The sequence below is a fragment of the Nuphar pumila genome, chromosome 13 (genome assembly GCF_984573655.1).
Source record: "Nuphar pumila chromosome 13, dmNupPumi1.hap1.1, whole genome shotgun sequence".
Taxonomy (NCBI): domain Eukaryota; kingdom Viridiplantae; phylum Streptophyta; class Magnoliopsida; order Nymphaeales; family Nymphaeaceae; genus Nuphar; species Nuphar pumila.
The window spans coordinates 100698871-100720693 of NC_143261.1; the positions used below are offsets into that span (position 1 = coordinate 100698871).

General features: G+C 37.9%; 1 protein-coding gene across 6 annotated transcripts in view; it reads left to right on the top strand.

Moving 5' to 3' along the window:
- LOC149819467 (U-box domain-containing protein 35-like) overlaps positions 1 to 20054 on the top strand; it is a 41137-nt gene extending 21083 nt beyond the window's left edge. For all 6 annotated transcript variants that reach the window (XM_089985596.1, XM_089985595.1, XM_089985598.1 and 3 more), the window contains 5 exons: positions 6002 to 6336; positions 6434 to 6529; positions 6908 to 7336; positions 18593 to 19342; positions 19575 to 20054. In XM_089985596.1, coding sequence (XP_089841722.1) covers positions 6002 to 6336; positions 6434 to 6529; positions 6908 to 7336; positions 18593 to 19342; positions 19575 to 19757 — 1793 coding nt within the window. In that variant the 3' untranslated portion in view covers positions 19758 to 20054. The remainder of the gene's footprint in view (positions 1 to 6001; positions 6337 to 6433; positions 6530 to 6907; positions 7337 to 18592; positions 19343 to 19574) is intronic.
- Positions 20055 to 21823: the final 1769 nt, after the last annotated feature.

A 21823-nucleotide genomic window follows, 5' to 3' on the forward strand; every position in this document is an offset into this window, starting at 1 on the left:
ATATAATATTATTATATACACATATATGTACAGTTTTACATTTTAACACTTCGCACGAGGGAAACATTCATTGAAGGAAAGAGACGAGGCAATATGTATGTCTTTGAAGAAGCTTCATGTCATCTCGTCCGCCCTACTCATCTGGATTTGAAGTCTTCATTAGAGTTGTGTTCCTTCTCTTCAACAAATGTTTTTAGTATTTATGAATGTAATAAGATTTTCTTATGGCATAGTCGATTAGGACATTGTGGGAATCATTTTATTGAGAAACTTGTTTCTAATAATCTCATTCCAAAAGAAAGTCTCAATGTGGATGAGAAAAGTCAGAAGTGTTTCAGTTGTCTTTTATGCAAAAGTCATGTATTGCCTTTTCACTCTATTAATAAGAGAGCTTCAAAGCCTTTTGAGGTAATATGTTATGATGTATGGGGACATGCCCCAGTTGCCTCTAGATCTGGAAGTAGATATATCCTACCTAATCTTTGTTGATAGCTACTCTCGATACACCTGGATATATTTCATAAAAAATAAGTCAGAAGTTTTTCTTTTGTTTCAAAATTTTCTTTCCTTAGTAAAAAATCAATTCTCTGAGTCCATTCAATTCTTCCAATGTGATGGAGGTGGGGAGTTCTCATCTAGTGACTTTATTTCTTTTCTTCAAAATAATAGGATAGGAAGAAGGGTGTCTTGTCCACACACCCCTCAACAAAATGGGATTGCTGAGCGAAAACACAAGCATATCATTGAAAGTGCCATGAGTATGCTCCATGACAACAATCTTCCCATCAATCTGTAGACAGAAGCTTTTCATTATACCGTATATGTGATAAATAGATTGCCTATGGTTGTTCTTGAAAATAAGTCTCCTTATTACCGTCTTTTTGGAGCTCATCCTAGTTATCATGATTTGCATGCCTTGAGATGTGTTTGTTATGTGCACATTGATCGGTCTCTGAGAAACAAGTTTCAGGACAAGGCTCAGAAGTGTAGATTTGTGGGATATGCAAACGACTACAAAGGATATAGGTGTTATGATCCCGCCAATAGACGTATCAGAATCTCAAGAAATGTTATCTTTGATGAACAAAATTTTGATCACAAAGCTAGAACAACGGATATGTCCCCTACCAATACCGAAGTTTATTACCCTTGGCTGAATTCAGAACTTTTTGCTAGTTCCAATGGAGTTTGTTCTCCAGGTTGTGGGCGGCAGGAAGAAGAAATGCCCGAGACTATTGGCACATCGAGATCACAGAATGGGGAGAAAATACCATTTGTACCAGGCAAATACAAGGGCATTTGCTATACTAGACAAAGAACGACAACGCCAGACCTTTCAAATCACACCTCAGCAGCGACATCCTATTGATAGGTGGGTCAGCTATAACAATTTTTTCTTGGATTTTCAGTTCTTTTTAACTGCCCTGAATAAGGAAGATGAACCTATTATGTACTATCAGGCAACCACTTCTACCAAATGGGTAGAAGCCATTAATGATGAAATGCAAGCCTTACATGAATGTGGAACATGGGAAATCGTTCTCAGACCACCTGACAAAAATGTCGTCGGATGCAAATGGGTCTACAAAATAAAATATAAACCAGATGGAACCATTGAACGATACAAGGCAAGACTGGTGGCAAAAGGGTTCACTAAAGAAGCAGGGCAAGACTATGATGAGACCTTCAGCCCTGTGGTGCAAATGGGAATGATTCGAATTATTCTTTTCTTGGCTGTTGAACATGGATGGAAGTTGAGTCAGCTTGATGTAAAAAATGCATTCTTGCATGGGGATTTGAAGGAGGAAGTCTACATGGAACAACCCCCTGGATATCAAGAGCAAAATTGTAAAATACATGTGTGCAGGCTAAAAAGAGCTATCTATGGCCTAAAACAAGTCTCTCGTTCTTGGTTTGACAACTTCTCCCTTTAGATTCAAAAGCGTGGATTTTCACGCTCTCTACTGGATCACTCATTATTCATTTTTAGAAGTTAGAATGTGATCACTCTATTATTAATTTATGTTGATGATATTGTTATCACAGGAAACTCTGAAGATCACATCAAAGAAGTGAAAAACCTATTAGGTCAGAGGTTCAAAATGAAAGATCTCGGGGCCTTGCGCTATTTTCTTGGTATAGAAGTCGATAGCCAGACTCATGGCTTGACTCTCACTCAGCACAAGTATACGATCGATGTTCTCAATAAGGCAGGTATGAAAGACTGCAAACTTTTAGCAACTCCAAGTGTGCTCCACCAAAAATTAAGTACTCATGATGGAGACCTATGTGAGGACCCCACCAGGTACCGCAGTCTAATAGGGATGTTGCAGTATCTCACTTTTACTCGACCTGATATTGTTTATTCAGTTAATCAAGTGTCTCAATTTATGCATGCACCATGTACTGTACATACGGAAGCGATTAAGAGGATACTCAGATATCTGAAAGGGACCATTGGAGATGGGTTGATATATTCTTCACAGTCGTCTGGCAAGGATGTGCATGAACTTACTGTATATTATAATGCAGACTGGGCAGGAGATCCTGATGAACGAAGGTCTACGTCAGGATATTGTGTCTTTATTGGAAGAAACTTAGTCTCTTGGAGTAGTCAAAAACAAAAGGTTGTTGCTAGATCAAGCACTGAAGCTGAGTATAGATCCATGGCTGCCGCTACTGCCGAAGTCACATGGGTCAAGCATTTACTAACTGAAGTGGGAGAAACAATCTCTCCATCTACCTTGTTGTGTGACAATCAAAGTGCTCTCAATATGTCATTCAATCCAGTACATCACAGTCGCGCTAAGCATATTGAGATCGACCAACATTTTGTGAGACGAAAGATTGAAGAAAAAGAGATCGAGCCTGAATTTGTTAATATTGAAAGACAAGTTGCAGACATTTTTACAAAGGGCTTGACAAAAGATCGCTTTTGGATGCTTAAAGGCAAGTTGTTCATGGTTCAAAACCATGATCAACTTGAGGGGAGGTGAAAAAGTTGTATCATATACCCGACCCGAGTTCATATGGGTTCTAGTGTACATTGTATTCTGAGTCTGGATATTATACCAGACCTGGATCCATTCTGTATACCAAAACATATAAATATATGTCTTTAGGTCACAATTTCATTGATTGAAATTGTGACAGCCGCAGCCCTTCTTCTTCTATTCTTCTCTCTTTCTCTCAATACAGGTTCTACAGAGGATTCTAACAAGTTCTTCGTGCATTTGTGGAAGGCCACCATTTCATTACATCCAACACAAAGGCAATATTAAAATAGGCCACTTAAGGTCTGAAACACACATAAAGAATGTATCTTGTATAGGAAAAAATCCTTAAGAAAAAAAATACATGGAGAGGGGGGTTACACTCCTATATGTACGCTTTGAGAAGGCTCTATAGAGCCATTGGGACCTACCCAAGGGCTAGAAATATAGTCATTGGGTAGGGTCCAATGACTCTATGGAGTATTCCCAAAAAGCCCTTTAGGCTGGGAATATTTACAGGAATTAAATTAAAGAAAAAGAAAAAGGAAAAAATAAAGAAATACACTTATTGTGACTTTATATGTAAAAAGACCAAAATGCCCCTGAGATACATATGTATATATACATATGTTTACATTAACAACAAAGTCCTACAGTTCGCCATACTAGCTGTTTTACCATCCTAACAATGAGCTAAAGCGAGCATATAGCATCTAGCATGAGCTAGCAAAATTACAAAAGTGCCTTTTAGGTACAAAATAAAAAAATAACAAACAAAAAAAAGAATGCAACAATAAGTAGTATTTGTATATGTGTGTGTATCCTAATCCTACAAAACTATGTATAATTACATATACATTATACATATGACTAGTGTTATCAAAAACGCGCCTTGAGGCGCAAAAGGCATGCCTCGCCTTGAGGCATGGCCCTCTGTGCCTCAAGGCGCAATTTTTTTTTTTACAACAAGACTTCTGGGACATAATCAAAAAGATTTTTTAGGTTAATCTCATATATTTTCCAGTTATTTCAGTTATGTAATAAGTTTCTTAGTATATTACTATATTTTAACTTTTGTTGGTTAATCTCGTATATTTTTCAGTTATTTCAGTCATGTAATTATTTTCTTAATATATTTTAACTTTTGTTGGTTAATTTCATATATTTTTCAGTTATGTAATCAGTTTTTTAGTTACTTTCATATGTTAATCTCATATTTTTTAGAATAATCTCATATATTTTAACTTTTGTAGGTTAATCTCATATATTTTTCAGTTATTTCAGTTATGTAATCAGTTTCTTAGTATATTTTAATTTTTGTTGGTTAATCTCATATATTTTCCAGTTATGTAATCAATTTTTAGTTACTTTTATATGTTAATCTCATATTTTTTAGAATAATCTCATATATTTTCCAGTTATTTCAGTTATGTAATCAGTTTCTTAGTATATTTTAACTTTTGTTGGTTAATCTCATATATTTTCCTGTTATGTAATCAGTTTTTTAGTTACTTTTATGTGTTAATCTCATATTTTTTAGAATAATCTCATATATTTTAACTTTTTTTGGTTAATCTCATATATTTTCCAGTTATGTAAACGGTTTCTTAGTATATTTTTTCTTTTATTGGTTAATCTCATATATTTTCCAGTTATGTAATCATTTTTAGTTACTTTTATATGTTAATCTCATATTTTTTAGAATAATCTCATATATTTTAATTTTTGTAGGTTAATCTCATACATTTTTCAGTTATTTCAGTTATGTAATAAGTTTCTTAGTATATTTTAACTTTTTTTGGGTTAATCTTATATATTTTCCAATTATATAATCAGTTTTTAGTTACTTTTATATGTTAATCTCATATTTTTTAGTACTTATTTGAGATTTTTTATTTCTTTTTGGTTGTTATTTCTTCAATAAAGCATTTCTTTATTTATTTGTATTTTTAGATATTTTTTTATAATTTTTTAAAAGTTTTCAAAAAAAAAATTTGAGGCTTACGCTTTGCGCCTCGAGGCTTACTCCTCGCCTCGGTTTTTGGTGGAGCGCCTCAACGCTTTTCAGAACACTGCATGTAACTCTTGCCTTAAAAATTTTTTTTCCTTAAGCAATTAAGTTTGTTGAAATTGTTGTTTTTAGTTTATTGGTAAAACATCCTAAGCATATATTCATGGAAGCATGCTCCCATGTGGTTCAGAATCAGCTCCCATTTGCTGGAGTGTGAATGGGGACAAACACATGACCAAATAGACTCTTTTGGATATATATATATATATATATATATATATATATATATATAGAGAGAGAGAGAGAGAGAGAGAGAGAGATGAAAACCTACAAAATGGGCACCATGCTAAATGAAATATGTTATTGGATTTCCGATATTTTCTCGAAATTCTGACCGTACAGATGCGATCTATATGCTTGTTTTTATAGGAATCATTTCTTGGAGCATTTGATTCGGATGAATGGATAGCTTTTTATAAGGTTAAAAAAATCAGCGGCCAACGGCCTACAATTTTCATAAATTTTTGAGGCTCCAAATACCATTTTTCCATCCAAAAGGCATGATCCAAGTGTTGATTTCTAGTAAATCAATCATGCCGAACGCATCTGTGGGGTCGGAATTTCTAAAACAAACACCAGAAATCCACTATCATGTTTCATTTAGCGCAATGCCCATTTTGTAGGTTTTCATTTCCTATATATATATATATATATATATATATATATATAGAGAGAGAGAGAGAGAGAGAGAGAGAGAGAGAGAGAGAGAGTTTATTTTTTGTCGGTTAGGGAGCATTTTAGGAACCATTCTTCACAATGCATTTTGGTGGCGGTTGATGAATGTCATGGCAAGCTTCCTCTTTCTTTATCCTCTTATCAAGCCAGGAGTATTGACAGGGCCTTTTTGCAAATATCTTTTAGATAATATACTACAATCACATTTTTTATGCTGGACCTTTTTGACATGGCTACTTAATCTATGTTCTTATGATACCAGGATGGTCAGATGCGAGCTTGTCCTCACCTCCGTTGCATTCTCTATCAAGTGTGCATTCTTCATCCTTGGTGGATCAGCGCTATACGGCTCTTTTAACTATAAATCAGTATAATAATTGTGGGATACCTAGTGCCATTGACATGATCCATTCTAAGTCCCCAGGAGTTCATGACGAGGAAGAATTTGTCTCTATTGATTCTGGTTATGATGAAATGCATGGGGAAAGGGATGGTGCATCTGATAATAGAACTATTCAAGCAGATTACCATTCTGGGGTTTCTGATCGGACTTCTAATTCAGACACCCCAACTGATTCATCATTGTCAAATAGCCAGGTAATAAACCCTGCATTTATTGTCTCAAGAATAAGTTACCTGCTTCAGGATCTAATTTGTTATTAGCAGCAGTTAACTAATTTGCAACTTTTTGCAGATCAGTGATGAGCTAGAAAAACTAAGAATTGAGCTTCGGCATGTCCAAGAAATGTTTAGGATGGCTCAAGATGAGAAGTCTGATACTTCTCGCGAGGTGATCCCTGTCTCAGTCTAGTAGATATTTGTTAGGGTATACATCAAATTTATTTATTTGAGATTGATAGAAAAAATCAAATTTATTTATTTGAGATATTTTTGTTTCATCCCCACATTCTACATCCCTGATTTTCAACCAATAAAATCCAGGATGACAGAAATTCAAAATAGGATCAAAATACCCAGATTAGTGAAATTAATAGACAGGATGGTGTACAAAAGTTGATTTTATTAAACCTAATTCATGAGAGTTAATCTATCTCTAGAGTAAATCCCTTAGGCTTAACCTTTTTATTTTAGACCAAACTCATTTGTTCTGGCTAATAGTCATAATTGCGGTTACTAAAAGTGTATCATATCTATTCTTTTATCTTAGGTAGCTGAGCTAAGCAGCCTCAAGATGAAAGAAGCAAATAGACTCAAAGTGATAAGCGCAAAAGAAGGGAAAGCTAGAGAACTTGCAAGATACGAAAAGGAAAAGCGTGAAACTGCTGAAAGGGAAGCTGAATTTGCAAAGGAATGCTTAGAAAGAGAACAAGCACAGAGGAAAGTAGCCGAGATTATAGCTGCACATGAAGTGAAAGAGAAACATAAGCTAGAAAACACACGTGTTTACCTGGATCAGCAATTTGAGAAGTTTGAGTGGGAAGAAATAGCTTCTGCAACTTCATCCTTCTCTGATTCTCTTCAGATTGGAGAGGGGGCCTATGGAGCTGTTTATAAGTGCACTTTGCGTCATATCACAGTAGCTGTGAAAGTCTTGAAAGCAATTGAAGTCCAGAAGGACAAACAATTCCAAAGGGAGGTATGATTATAACAGTCTAGTCTTCCAAGAAGAATATCTTCTAACTTTTAAACATTGCCTTAAAACATAATAATATGAATCTGGACTCAGACATCAGTAGCAACTGTCTGGTATCATGTCAAATAGTGGGGACTTGATCAGTCCGCTGTCTCATGCTCTCAGCTGACTCAGATTGTCTCCCTTTTAGGCATGTGTGCAACATTGCAGGCATGTGTGCAACATTGCCATGTCACACCAACTCAAATTCATTCTGATGCAGGTTCAGTAAGATTCCCAAGTCAGGCCAATGACTTAAAACAGCAGGCTATTGTCAGTCACTAAGATTGTCATCATTCATGGTCATTTGATGTTAAGGTTGTTAGAATTTGTACATATGCATATGCTTGACAGTACATGTATATATATATTAAATATATTTCGTATATAGGTATTTTTGTAATTTGTTCTTTTTTTTTATATTTCTGTATTTTTGTATTTCCTTTTTTTTTATTCTGTTAGGAGTTGACTGGATGACTAGCCGTTAGCCAGCTTCCAACGGCTCTATTTAGAGCCATTGGAGACTGGCCCAACGGCTAGCCAGCCTCACTCTTTTGTATATAAAAAGGGCTGTAGCCCTCTTGTATTTTATGCTTGATTTCAAGCTTTTCTCATGTTCTTCTCAATAATATTCTGATATTTCTACGTGTGTGCCTTGGTGCATTTTGTAAAATCTATGTGATTTAGTGTATCTTGTGAGAGATATTTCTATTCAAGTCTCTAGTAGACTTGATTGCTGGCCATATTTGAGGGCTTCTTTACATGGTATCAGAGCCGTGAGGCTGCTTGTTCGTGCTTAATCATGGAAAGCTATCTCATAAAAAATATTGGTGCTCGTGGAAGCTGTTAGAATTCCATCTGCACCTGTATTGGGAAGAGAGAGAGAGAGAGAGAGAGAGACAAAGAGAAGAATGCGAGAAAGGGGGCCTGCAGCAGTCACGATTTCTGAATGAAATCGTGACCTAAAACTTTGTATTTATTTTACATTACAAGGGAGTGGATCCGGGTCTGGTGTATCCAGACCCGATTAAAAAAAATGTTACAATGTTACAATTACACTGTACTGTACATAATCCAGATCGGGTCGGATCCTCCTGTATATAATTTGGATCAGGTAAAAGGTTTCCTTGTACCTTTTTCACCCCCTCTCAAGTTGATCATGGTTTTGGACCATGAACAACTTGCTTTTAAGCATCTAAAAACGATCCTTTGTTAACCCTTTGGTAAATATGTCTGCAACTTGTCTTTCAGTACTGACGAACTCAGGCTCAATCTCCTTTTCTTCAACCTTCTGTCTCACAAAGTGTTGGTCGATCTTAATGTGTTTAGCACGACTGTGATGTACTGGATTGAATGACATGCTGATAGCACTTTGATTGTCACATAGCAAAGTAGTGTGAGATATCTTTTCTCCTACTTCTGTTAGTAGATGCCTGACCCATGTGACTTCGGCAGCAGCAGAAGCCATGGATCTGTACTCAGCCTCAGTGCTTGATCTAGCGATAGCTTTTTGTTTTCTGCTACTCTAAGAAACTAAATTTCTTTCAATGAAGACACGATATCCTGATGTAGACCTTCGTTCGTTAGGATCTCTTGCCCAGTCTGCATCATAATACACAGTAAGTTCGTGCTCATCTTTGCCATGACTGTGGTGAATATGTCAATCCATCCCCAATAGTCCCTTTCAGATATCTAAGGATCCTCTTGACCGCTTCCATATGTCCAGTATGTGGCGCATGCATGAATTGAGACACTTGATTGACTTAAGAAACAATATCAGGTTTAGTAAAAGTAAGGTACTGCAACATTCCTATTATGTTTCGATACCTAGTGGGGTCATCACACAGATCTCCATCACAAGCACTAAGTTTTTGATGAAGCACACTCATAGTTCCTAGAGGTTTGCAGTCTTTCATGCCTGCCTTGCTGAGAACATCTACGGTGTACTTGTGTTGAGTGAGTGTCAAGCCATGAGCCTGGTTATCGATTTCTACACCAAGAAAATAACGCAGAACTCCAAGGTCTTTCATTTTGAACCTCTAACCTAGCAAGTCTTTAACTTCTTGAATGTGGCCCGCAGAGTTTCCCGTGATGATAATATCATCGACGTAGATTAATAATAGAGTGGTCACAGGCTGGCTTCTAAAAATAAATAATGAGTGGTCCATCATGGAACGTGAAAATCCATGTTTCTGAATCTCCAGCGAAAAGCTATCAAACCAGGAGCGAGATGCTTGCTTCAGACCGTAGATAGCCCTTTTTAACCTGCACACATGGGATTTACAATTTTGTTCTTGATATCCAGGGGGTTGTTCCATGTATACTTCCTCCTTCAAATCCCCATGCAAGAATGCATTTTTCACATCAAGTTGACTCAACTTCCATCCATATTCAACCGCCAGAGAAATGATAATTCAAATTGTTCCCATTCTTACAACTGGACTAAAGGTCTCATCATAGTCTTGCCCTGCTTCTTGAGTGAATCCTTTTGCCACAAGCCTTGCCTTATATCGTTCAATGGTTTCATCTGGCTTGTACTTTATTTTATAGACCCATTTACATCCGACAACATTTTTGTCTGGTGGTCTGGGAACAACTTCCCAGGTTCCACATTCATACAAGACTTGCATTTCATCATTCATGGCTTCTACCCATTTGGTAGAAGTAGCTGCCTGATAGTACATAATGGGCTCATCTTTCTTATTGATGGCAGTTAAAAATAGTTGAAGATCCAGGGAGAAGTTATAGCTAACCCACCTGTCAATAGGATGTCGTATGCGATTTGATTTTCTGACCTCAAGAGTAGGATTGACGACTGAGACATGGTCTGAGTGGCTTGATGCTGTCAGTCTCTGCCTAGAATAGACGATGCCTTTGTATATGCCGGGTACTTCCACTCCATTCTGTGATTCTGACGTCCCAGTGTTCTCAAATATCTCTTCTTCTTGCTGTAAGCAGTCTGAGGAACAATCTTCATTGGAACCAGCAAAAAGTTCTGAGCTCAACCAAGGATAGCAAACTTCAGTTGGCATGTTCATTGTGTCAGCTCCGTGATCAAAATTTTGTTCATCAAAAATAACATTTCTTGAGGTTCTGATGCGTTTGTTGGTGGGATCATAACACCTATATCCTTTGTAGTCATCTGCATATCCCACAAATCTGCACTTCTGGGCCTTGTCCTAGAACTTGTTTCTCAAGGACTGATCAATATGCATGTAGCAGACACACCAAAAAACACGCAGATCCTAATAACTAGGATAAACTCCAAAAAGACAGTGATAAGGGGACTTATTTTCCAGAATAACCATAAGCAGTCTATTTATCACATGCACGGCAGAATGAAAAGCCTCCGTTCATAGGTTGATGGGAAGATTACTGTCATGAAGCATACTCATGGCACTTTCAACAATATGACTATGTTTTTATTCAGCAATCTCATTCTGTTGAGGGGTGTGAGGGCAGGATACCCTTCTTCCTATTCCGTTATTTCGAAGAAAATAAATAAAATCACGGGATGAGAACTCCCCACCTCCATCACATTAGAAAAATTGAATGGACTCAGAAAATTGATTTTTGACTAAAGAAAGAAAATTTTGAAATAGAGAGAAGACTTCTGACTTATTTTTCATGAAATATATCCAAGTATATCGAGAATAGTTATCAACAAAAATTAGATAATATCTGCTCCCGGATCCAGAGACAATTGGAGCGGGTCCCCATACATCAGAACAAATTATCTCAAAAGGTTTTGAAGCTCCCTTATTAATGGAATGGAAAGGCAATACATGACTCTTGCATGAAAGACAACTGGAACACTTATAACTGCTCTCATCCCAACTGAGACTTTCTTTTGGAATGAGATTATTAGAAACAAGTTTTTCAATGAAATGACTCCCACAATGTCCTAATCGACTATGCCACAAGAATGACTTATTACATTCAGAAATTCTAAAAACATTAGCAGAAGAGGGTGAACATGACTCTAGTGAAGACTTCGAATTCAGATGAACCGGGTAGACAACATGACATGGAGCTTCTTCAAAGACATACATATTGCCTCGTCTCTTTACTTCAGCGAATGTTTCCCTCGTGTGTAGGTCTTTGACCTGCACATAGAAGGGAGTGAATTCAACTGAGGCATTATTATCATCAATAAGTTTAGAAACAAAGACTATTTTTCTTGATGTCAGGAGCATGTAGAACATCAGAAAAAGTATGAGTGGAATGTGACATGGGAATGACAGTTTTTCCAACATGAGAAACAGGATGGTGGGATCCATCTCCAGTGACAATCGTACTTTTTCTAAAATAAGGAATAGGGTTAGAAATTTTACCTGCATCGCCTGTCACATGAGTCGCTACCCCTGAGTCAACAAACCAAGTGCCTTCATCACTCTGCTTCAATTTCAACTCTGACAAGGCAGATATCAACAGATCTTTAATCTCTCCACTGTCTCTGGTATTTGCTAATCTTCTTTTAGTTTCTGTTTGTGGACCCTTTCCTTTATTCTCTGGATTGTGCCAACAGTTTGCCTTGATATGCCTCTTTTTGTTACAAAGGAAGCAGGTAGGAATGGATCTTGGTCCCTGCGCATGAGCTAGCATGTTTGGAGTGGGAAGTAGACCACGCCCTCCGTATCCACTTTGCCCTTGTCCTCCTCATCCCCGTCCTCTACCATAAGTCACGCCTGTGGCAAAAACTTCTTGAAAATTTGGATGAGTGTGACTTTCTTCAGAGAATCCCTTTAGAGTCATTTCATACTAGATCAATTTGGCTCGTAGCTCATCAAAGGTAGGAAGAACAGGGAGGCACAATAGTGAAGTGACTATCATATTGTAGTCAGATCCCAATCCACTCAGAGTTTGTTGCACCATGTTATTGTCACTTACGACACATCCTATAACTGCAAGCTGATCTATGATGATCTTTATCTTGTTCAAATATTCCATGATAGTCATGGAGTCTTTTCTTAACAACTGAAATTCCCTTTTTAGAAAAACCATCCTTGCTTGAGAAACCTGCGAATACGTCTGAACCAGTCGTTCCCAGAGTTGTAGTGTTGTATAATTGTCGGGAATGACAACAAGTACCTCTTGAGACAAGGTTGAGGTGATGTACACAACAACTGATTGATCTTTCCTTTCCCAATTGAGAAATTCTATATTTTTGACATACACGATCGAACTCGCCCCTTGATCATCTTTCTCTTCCCTCGGAACAAATTCTGGTGGGACTGGAGTGGTTCCATCCAGGTGACCTAAGAGACCTTGGCTCCTTATAAAAGGAATGATTTGTCTCTTCCAAATCAAGAAGTTCGAGGTATTCAACTTTTCATAAACGAGTTGGTTGAGAAAACTTGAAGAGAGATTTGATTGAGAGGAATAAGGATCCATAGAGAGTGAAGTTCAATAAGAGTGTTCACGAAGTGCAAGAGTTCTCACACAATGTTTTTTTGTTGTTGTCAGAATCAGGGAATAGAGAGACTGAACCCAATAGTGAGACTGAACCCCTCCCCTTTTATGCACTCCAGAAAGCTGATATTGATGTGAGAGAAGACTTTTCCCACGTTAAATGTATTTTCAGACAATTAGCAAAAAAAACTTTAAATATATTTTTAGACAAGCAGCAAGGAATAAACAGGGAGGAAGCAACTCAGCAAGAATACATTTGAATATGTAGAAATAGATGCGTGGAGGAGATTGAACAAACGATAGCAATAAAGAAGTTCAAACAGGTAATATCAAACAAAAAGGAATGAAATAGGGCACGCGATTGGTCTGATGTTTCACGTGAATCGATTTCAGCGATTCACGTGAAATACAACTACTCATTTTTTTAAGGTCTGAGTTCACGTGAACCTCAGATTAAGAGAGAAGTAACCCCATGTGAGATGTGGGTACACAGAAAGAATCAGAAAAGGAGATAAGAATAAGGGAAGAAAGAAAAAGGAGAAGAGTAGAAAAGAGGAAGGAACGATAAAACCTCAAAACTTCGATTGCCGCACCTGCCAGAACCCTTTTTTGCCCTCAGACAGATCTGAGCTCTGATACCATGTTAGAATTCCATCTGCATCTGTATTGGGAAGAGAGAGAGAGAGAGAGAGAGAGAGAGAGAGAGAGAGAGAGAGAGAGAAAGGGGGCCTGCGGTAATCACGATTTCTGAATGAAATCGTGACCTAAAACTTTGTATTTATTTTACATTACAAGGGAGTGGATCCGGGTCTGGTGTATCCAGACCTGATTAAAAAAAAAGTTACAATGTTACAATTACACTGTATTGTACATAATCCAGATCGGGTCGGATCCTCCTGTACATAATTTGGATCGGGTAAAAGGTTTCCTTGTACCTTTTTCAGAAGCCACCTCGTAAGGCATGCTGGTGATCTTTCTCTTTACCTTCCATTGGATCGTGGGTTCTTCTTCCTTGTTTCAACATGGCTGATTTTTCATCACAGAACTCAAGCAACTCCAACTTCGTCCCTCCATTCAAACTTGACGGTAGCAACTACATTATTTTGGCGGGACACTTGGAGACATTCATAAAAAGTCAAGGATTATGGAGGTATGTTAGAGGTACTATCTTTGAACCCACTCCTAAAATTACTATATGTGAAAATGGTGTTGAAACAAATCTTGAAGGAAAAGAGAAAGAAAAAGCAATAGAAGAATATTATAAAAAATTAGATGAATGGGACATGAAACATGGTAAAATCTTATCATGGATGCTAAGTGGGGTTTGAAACTAAGATTGCCTCAAATCTTTTGGCATAAAAAAACCAAGTGAGGCATGGGAATATCTTAAAGTTATGTTCACCGAAAAAGACATGGCACATAAATATTACTTTAAAGAGAAAGCTAGAAACATCAAACAAGGGGATAAGAGTGTTAGAGACTACTTCATGGAGTTGTCTTCCGTTTGGACCCAACTTGCGCAATTTGAACCAAAATGGGAAGGTAAGTTTATTGAAATGAGGAGGGCTCAAGTTGAATAAGATAGATTTTTTGCTTTTCTTTATGGTTTGAGACCCGATTTTGAACAAACTAGGGCCTCTTTGCTAATCACCTCCTCCTATTCATGAAATTCTCACTAAGCTTAGCGGAGAAGAAACTAGGCTTAATATGAGCAAAAGTGATAGTGTTCTTGCTACACCTAGTAGCAATTAGACAGACGATTGTGCTCTTGCCGCCTCCAAACCAGGAAATTATATCAAACCTTATAGGCCCCCCTCACTTAAAAAAAATCAAAATAGAGGGAAATTTAAAGTAATTTGTCACAATTGTCATGAACTCGGTCACATTAAACCTCAATGTCCGAAATTCAAAAAGGACTATAAAGTATAAACTCTATGAAAAAAGGGTCGCCACGGCTCCATCAAAGTAAGAAGAAGACAACTTGAGTCTTAAGGATTTCTTCAAGTCATTATCGCAATTGACGGAGGCATTACAACCATTGCTCAAAGGATCTACATTCGGGGCGGCGATTGCATCTTCCTCCACTCCCGGTACGTGTTCTTGGCTTCTAGATTCCGGAGCTTCATTTCATATGATCCCACACAAATCCATTCTATCTGAATGTCAATCTAACTCAAATGTATCTTTTGTTTCTACCGCCGATGCAATTTCTTTAGAAATAAAAGGTGTTGGAAATTTCAAAAACAATTTATCAAATCATGAGTTTTATATTCCAAAAGTTAGATTCATACTCAAATTAAATCTTAACTTACTTTCTGTTTCTCAAATCTCGGATCACGGATGTGATATAGTATTCTCATCAAACAAGTGTTGGGTGCAGGATCGCCAGTCCAAAAATTGTTTGGGGAAGGGAGATCTTTATTATATGAACTCCCTCAGTATTCCAAAATAATCTTTTTGTAATTCTGTCCAAACCAAAGATATCAAAGTTTGACATCATAGACTTGGTGATCCAAATATAACTAAATTAAATTAAATTTTGTACCTATTACTAAGAATCTTTGTAAAGACAAATTTGAATGCAATGAATGCATACTTGGAAAAATGATCTCTTTACCTTTTGGAAAAAGGACATTTTTAATCCTCTATGCCTTTTGAGTTGGTTCATTTGGATGTGTGGGGGTCCCTCTCCTATTGTTTCAAAAGGAGGCTTCTCCTACTATGTTGTGTTCATTGATGATTATACTAGATCCTGTTGAATTTACTTAAGTTTAAATCCGAAGTGTTTGCATCCTTCAAAAGCTATCATAACATGATCAAAACTCAATTTGAAAGTAAGATTAAAATCTTAAGAACAGACTCTGGAAGAGAATATTTATCAAATGATTTCAAACAATACTTAGAAAATAAAGAAATTTTACACCAAAGATCTTGTCCTAGAGCACCACAACAAAATGGTATTTCAGAAAGAAAACACCTACATATTATAGAGACTACAAGGACTCTACTTATTTCTAAGAATGTTCCAAAAAATCTTTGGGTTGAAGCTACCCTAACCTCAGTATACCTTATAAATAGAATGCCTTCAAAATCTTTATCAAATGAAATATCTTTTAAAAACTATTTAAGTATGAACCTAATTACCAAAGACTTAGAATATTTGGTTGTAAGTGTTATGTGTTGAATGACAAAGGAGATAAACTATCTTCCAAGGTTATCCCTTGTGCCTTCATTGATTATTCTGAATCGCAAAAAGGGTATAAATGTTATGATGTCAAAAATGATAAACTCCTTATTTCAAGAAATGTTAGCTTTGTTGAGAATGAAAGTGGATTTGAAGGATGTAATTCACAAGATGCAAATATTGATTACTCTTTTCTATTTAAATTGCTTTTTAATTATGGTTGTGATGATCATTATGAAAATAAGGAAACTTCTATCGAGTCTTCTATTGAGGGTGGAACATCAGTGGAACCAATAGTGTACACTCGAAGACATAGAAACATATTTACTGAAAATGTAAATCAAGGTGTTCACGAATCATTAGAACCTGCCATTGAACAACTTGTCATTCGTAGATCTGAGCGAACTTCGAGGATTTCTGACAGATTTGTTTCTTTTGACTCATCTCCCAAACATAGAGCTTGCCTTTTAGCCATTCATTCTTACTTTGAACCCTCCTGTTACAATGAAGCCAGAGGACTACCTGAATGGGAAAAGGCCATGCGTATAGAATTAGACGCCTTTAAAGGTGCCAACACGTGGAAAATTATAAACTTACCTACCAGAAAAAAAACCATAGTTTGTAGATGGATTTACAAGGTCAAGACCAAGAATGATGGTTCCTTGGAGAGACATAAAGCCAAGGTAGTTGCCAAAGGTTATTCTCAGGAGTATGGTGTAGATTATGAAGATACCTTTGTCCCTGTTGCCAAGATGACCACAGTCAGAACCCTTATTGCAATTGTCTTTATTAAAAATTGGAATATGTTTTAGATGGACGTTAAGAATGCCTTTTTAAATGGTGAACTAAGGAAGTATACATGGATGTTCCACCTGGGTTGATGGTTTCTAAAGGCAAGGTGCTTAAATTGCAAAAGGCCTTATATGGGCTCAAGCAAGCACCCAAAGCCTGGTTTGATACATTTAGTAATGTTATTACTAAATATGATATATATTGTTATACTGACACGACTTTTTTTGTCAAGAATTCTTCTACAGGTATTGTAATTCTTATATGTTGATTACAGGCAGTGACAAAGAAGAAATTAAAAAAGTAAAACAACTTTTGAAAAACACTTTTGAAATGACTGATCTTGGTTTTCTAACATATTTCCTTGGAATAGAAGTATCATATTCTACCAGAGGATATATATTGTCAAAAACAAAGTTTGCTTTAGATATCATTGACATGTCAGGATTGACAGATGGCAAAGTTGTTGATGCTCCTGATATTGTTGGAACAAAGATGAAAGCAGATGATGGGGTCCCTTTGGACAATCCAATTCCTTTCAGACAACTGGTTGGATCTCTTATATACTTAAGTATTACAAGACTTGATATAGCTCATGTTGTTCACGTGGCTAGCCAGTTTCAACACTCTCCTACATCAGTTCATATGGGTGCAGTCATGAGAATCATCAAATACATTAAAAGCACCATCAATAAGGGAGTTTTTCTATCCTCTTCATTAGATCTCATTGCTTACTCAGATGCTAATTGGGGTGGGGATTCAAATAACAGACACTCAACAACTGGATTTTGTGTATTTCTAAGTGAATCCTTGATCTCTTGAAAGTGCAAAAAACAATAAAAAGTATCCATGTCATCTACAGAAGCTAAGTATAGAGTAATGGCCTTTACTACCATGGAGATCATATGACTCAAGAAACTTATTTTAGATATGGGAGTGCAGTTTCAGAATCCTTTTAGATTGTGTTGTGATAACAAGAGATTCATATACATATCTCAGAATCATACTTTTCATGAGCGAACTAAACATATCGAAATGGACTATCACTTCATTCGTGAAGAGTACCTAAAGAAGACTATATAGATCTTCCTTATGTGACATCAGAATATCAACTTGCTGATTTCTTTACCAAGGCTTTGTGTTCGCGAAGGTTCAATTTTCTTCTGAACAAACTTTCAGTGTTTACACCGTAAGTTTGAGGGGGGGTGTTAGAATTTGTACATACGTATATGCTTGACAGTATATATATATATTATCAAATGTATTTCGTATATAGGTATTTTTGTAATTGTTCTTTTTTATTTTTGTATTTTTGTATTTTTGTATTTCCTTTTTTTTTATTCTGTTAGGAGTTGACTGGCCATTAGCCAGCTTCCAACAGCTCTATTTAGGGCCGTTGGAGGCTGGCCCAACGGCTAGCCAGACTCACTCTTTTGTATATAAAAAGGGTTGTAGCCTTCTTGTACTTTATGCTTGATTTCAAGATTTTCTCATGCTCTTCTCAATAATATTCTGATATTTCTACGTGTGTGCCTTGGTGCATTTTGTAAAATCTATGTGATTGTGCCTTGGTGCATTTTGTAAAAGCTATGTGATTTAGTGTATCTTGTGAGACATTTCTATTCAAGTCTCTAGTAGACTTGATTGCTGCCCATATTTGAGGGCTTCTTTACAAAGGTCCTAGAACTCGATCGCGACATTTGCCTGACTTTTCAAATTCCCTTCAAAAGACACTTTTTGTTTGAGCCATATGTTCATTTACAGAAGTTGAAGCAGTGCACTTAAATTGTTCAGTAAATCGTGTTCTTGATTACAAATTTTTCTCTTGATTTCAGCTTGAGATACTAAGCAGAATTCGACATCCCCATTTACTGTTACTTATTGGTGCTTGTCCTGATCGTGGCTGCTTGGTTTATGAGTACATGGAAAATGGTAGTCTGGACGACAGGCTATGCAGAAAGAATGGTACTCCACCAATTTCTTGGTTTGATCGTTTTCGAATAGCTTGGGAGGTGGCTTCCTCTCTGCTTTTTCTGCATAGTTCTAAGCCACGACGGGTGGTTCATCGTGATCTAAAACCTGCAAACATCTTGCTTGATCACAATCTTGTAAGCAAGATTGGAGATGTGGGTCTCTGTACCCTCATTCCTATGGATCATTCCACCATGGTGACAGTCTACAAGAATACTGCTCTTGTGGGCACTTATTGTTATGTTGATCCGGAGTATCAAAGAACTGGTTTAGTCTCACCAAAATCAGATTTATATGCTTTTGGCATCGTGATTTTGCAATTGTTGACTGGACAGCCTCCAATGGGGCTGGCCCACTTTGTGGAGAAGGCAATAGAAGAAGGACGTTTGGAAGAAATCTTGGATGATAATGCAGGGAAGTGGCCTATCAAAGAGGTGCAGGAGCTGGCACATATGGGATTGGGTTGTGCTGAATTCAGACACAAGGATAGACCAGATTTAAAGGATGAAGTTCTTCCACTGCTGGTGAGATTGAAGGGGATTGCTGATCGTGAGAAATACTCAATACCTAAGGTAGTTGGGCCTCCAAATCATTTCCTGTGCCCAATACTTCAGGTTGGACCCTTCCTTTTGTACTGCAAGTTCTGTTTTATTTAAGATATTTTATCATACTTCCATAGTTCTATGGTTCATGAGTTCTCTTTAAAAATGTGCATGTTTGTTGCTTTCCTTTTAGTGTGCGTGTGTGGACACATGCTTCCATTTCAGTTGATGTGCAGCTTTTGTTTGCTTGATTTGTTCTTTCACTTTTTTGTTGGTGGAAACTAAAATTTGATATGGAATACAGGACATAATGGAAGACCCATGGGTTGCACCCGATGGATACACATATGAAAAAAGAGCCATGGAGAGATGGCTAAGCAAACATGATACATCACCAATGACAAATTTACCGTTGCCAAATAAGAACCTCATTCCTAACCATACTCTGTGTTCTGCAATTTCAGAGTGGAAATCCAAAAACCAATGAGACGGCTAGTTTCTCTTGCCTAGTAACAAGAAATGGGCATTCAACTTTGTAAATAATCAGGTATTGAAGTGTCTCCTGGGTTGCAACAGGGCAGGGTCTACCGTTGGATGTTTTTAGATTGAAAACCATGGATGTGTTGTATTAGCCCTTTGAGGTTTGTCCTTTCTTCAGTCATTTAGCTATTTTTTTTTTATGCAACTGGAATTTCAGTGTCTTGGTGCTGGAGCAACTGAAGCCTATTGTGGGTGCATAACCAAATCTTCTGATTTTGATGTATGTTGTTACTTAATGTTCCCACATATTTTCTCTTTCCTACGTTTTCCTTGTTCTTTATTAATTTATTTATTTTTCCTGTCTATATTCGAGTAATGATAGATTATTTAGAAATGATCTATTATTCTGCTGGCCATCAGTCTAAGACCTTGATTACTCAAAGCTGATGTTTCGCATCATTGTTGTGGAGCCTGCAGTGCTTCTCTATCAAAGAGAAAGTGAATTGGTCCCCAAGGAACCCCCGAAAGGGCTGCCGTCGGGTACACAAAAGTGACGAAGTTGCTTTGACTGCGGAACCATGCCCGTCATATGGAGCGAGCCTGATGATCAGGCCGAGGGCAGCCCTGATGGTTGATGGTTGCAGCTAGGATGTTTAGCCGTGACTTGGCTTTCATGAAAAAGTTCAACATTAGTTGGTTTTTTTGAGAAACCTGAAAGATCAGAGAAGTATTACTATAGTGGACAGCTTTGAATAAAGGTTTTAATCAGCCCAAAACTCAACTGCTTAAGAAAATCGAGATTGACATCCCCTTTTGTTGAGCTCAGGCTTGTCACTAAAGAGGTGTTAGGATGCACCGTTTAACAGATAAACCGAATAAGCTGGGAAATTGAATTATTCTCCATAATAGATTATCCCACCATATCCTGTTTATCCGGATAAGTGGGTGTACCAAAACACCACCTAATAGCATGGACCTGAGCCTGAACAAAGTTGACCTTAGGTGCTTCCAGAGTGAGACACAGCCACCTAGGATATGATTGGTACGACAGTTTGATGTTTCTCCCTGGATAGACTAATAAAATGGTATTTCTTGTTCATGTGACTCTTTGCTAAAATCAAATTGCTTGGGACATGCATAACAGTGCATGGTGGGCTACGTCTGGCTTCAGAAAACCTTTGCACGCCCTCTATTACCTTTTGGGAGGCTTGTGCCCTATAGAAGCTGTCCCCCCATTTACGGAATGTGATTCTCCCAGGTTGGTAAATAATCTCGTAGCAGTAGGACGGCTCATGTAGAAGAATCGTCACTCGCAGTTACAGCATGCTCCACACAGACTACACATGCCGTTCCACATAGGCTGCACTCGTAGTGGAGAAAGGGTAGGCTACACTCGCATTAAGAGACTAGGACCACCAAAATGTAGGGATGACAGTGGACCGGGGTGGGGTGGGGGATAGGGTCTCCACCCCCGCCCCGTTTCAAAATCCAAACCTTCATCCCCGCACGGGGATGGATTTCAACCTCTACCCCACCTCCATCCCTGTTTCATGTCCTCCATCCCCGATCCAAATGGGGGCGAGGTGGGGCCCCGTTTCCCCTTAGTCTATAGTCATCCCTTAAAGGATTGGGGACGGGGTGGGGATTGAGGCGAGGATGGGGCGGGAAAAAGCTTAAGTCCATCCCTGCCTCCATCCCCGCACGGGGATAGATTTTAACCTTCATCCCCGCCTCCATCCCCGTTTCATGCCCTTCATCCCCGGTCCAAACGGGGCGAGGCGGGGCAGAGCCCCGTTGTCCCCTGGTCCACTGCCATCCCTACCAAAATGAGAATAGGATTTGGGCCACCAGGTCATTGGGGCTGTCAATTTGTTGGGAGTGACCTGGCTCTGATCCATGGTTTATGAGTTGCATGTCGACTTGTAGACAGGCTGAATGTTGTTGGACCCTGTGTGCCTTGTACCAGTGGTAGCCGTATTTGACCGAGCCTGGTCCCAACCATGACGCACCACTCTTTTACATGTGTAAGTTGGCAACGAACAAGGACTCACTCATTTTGGTTAGCCCTGGTCC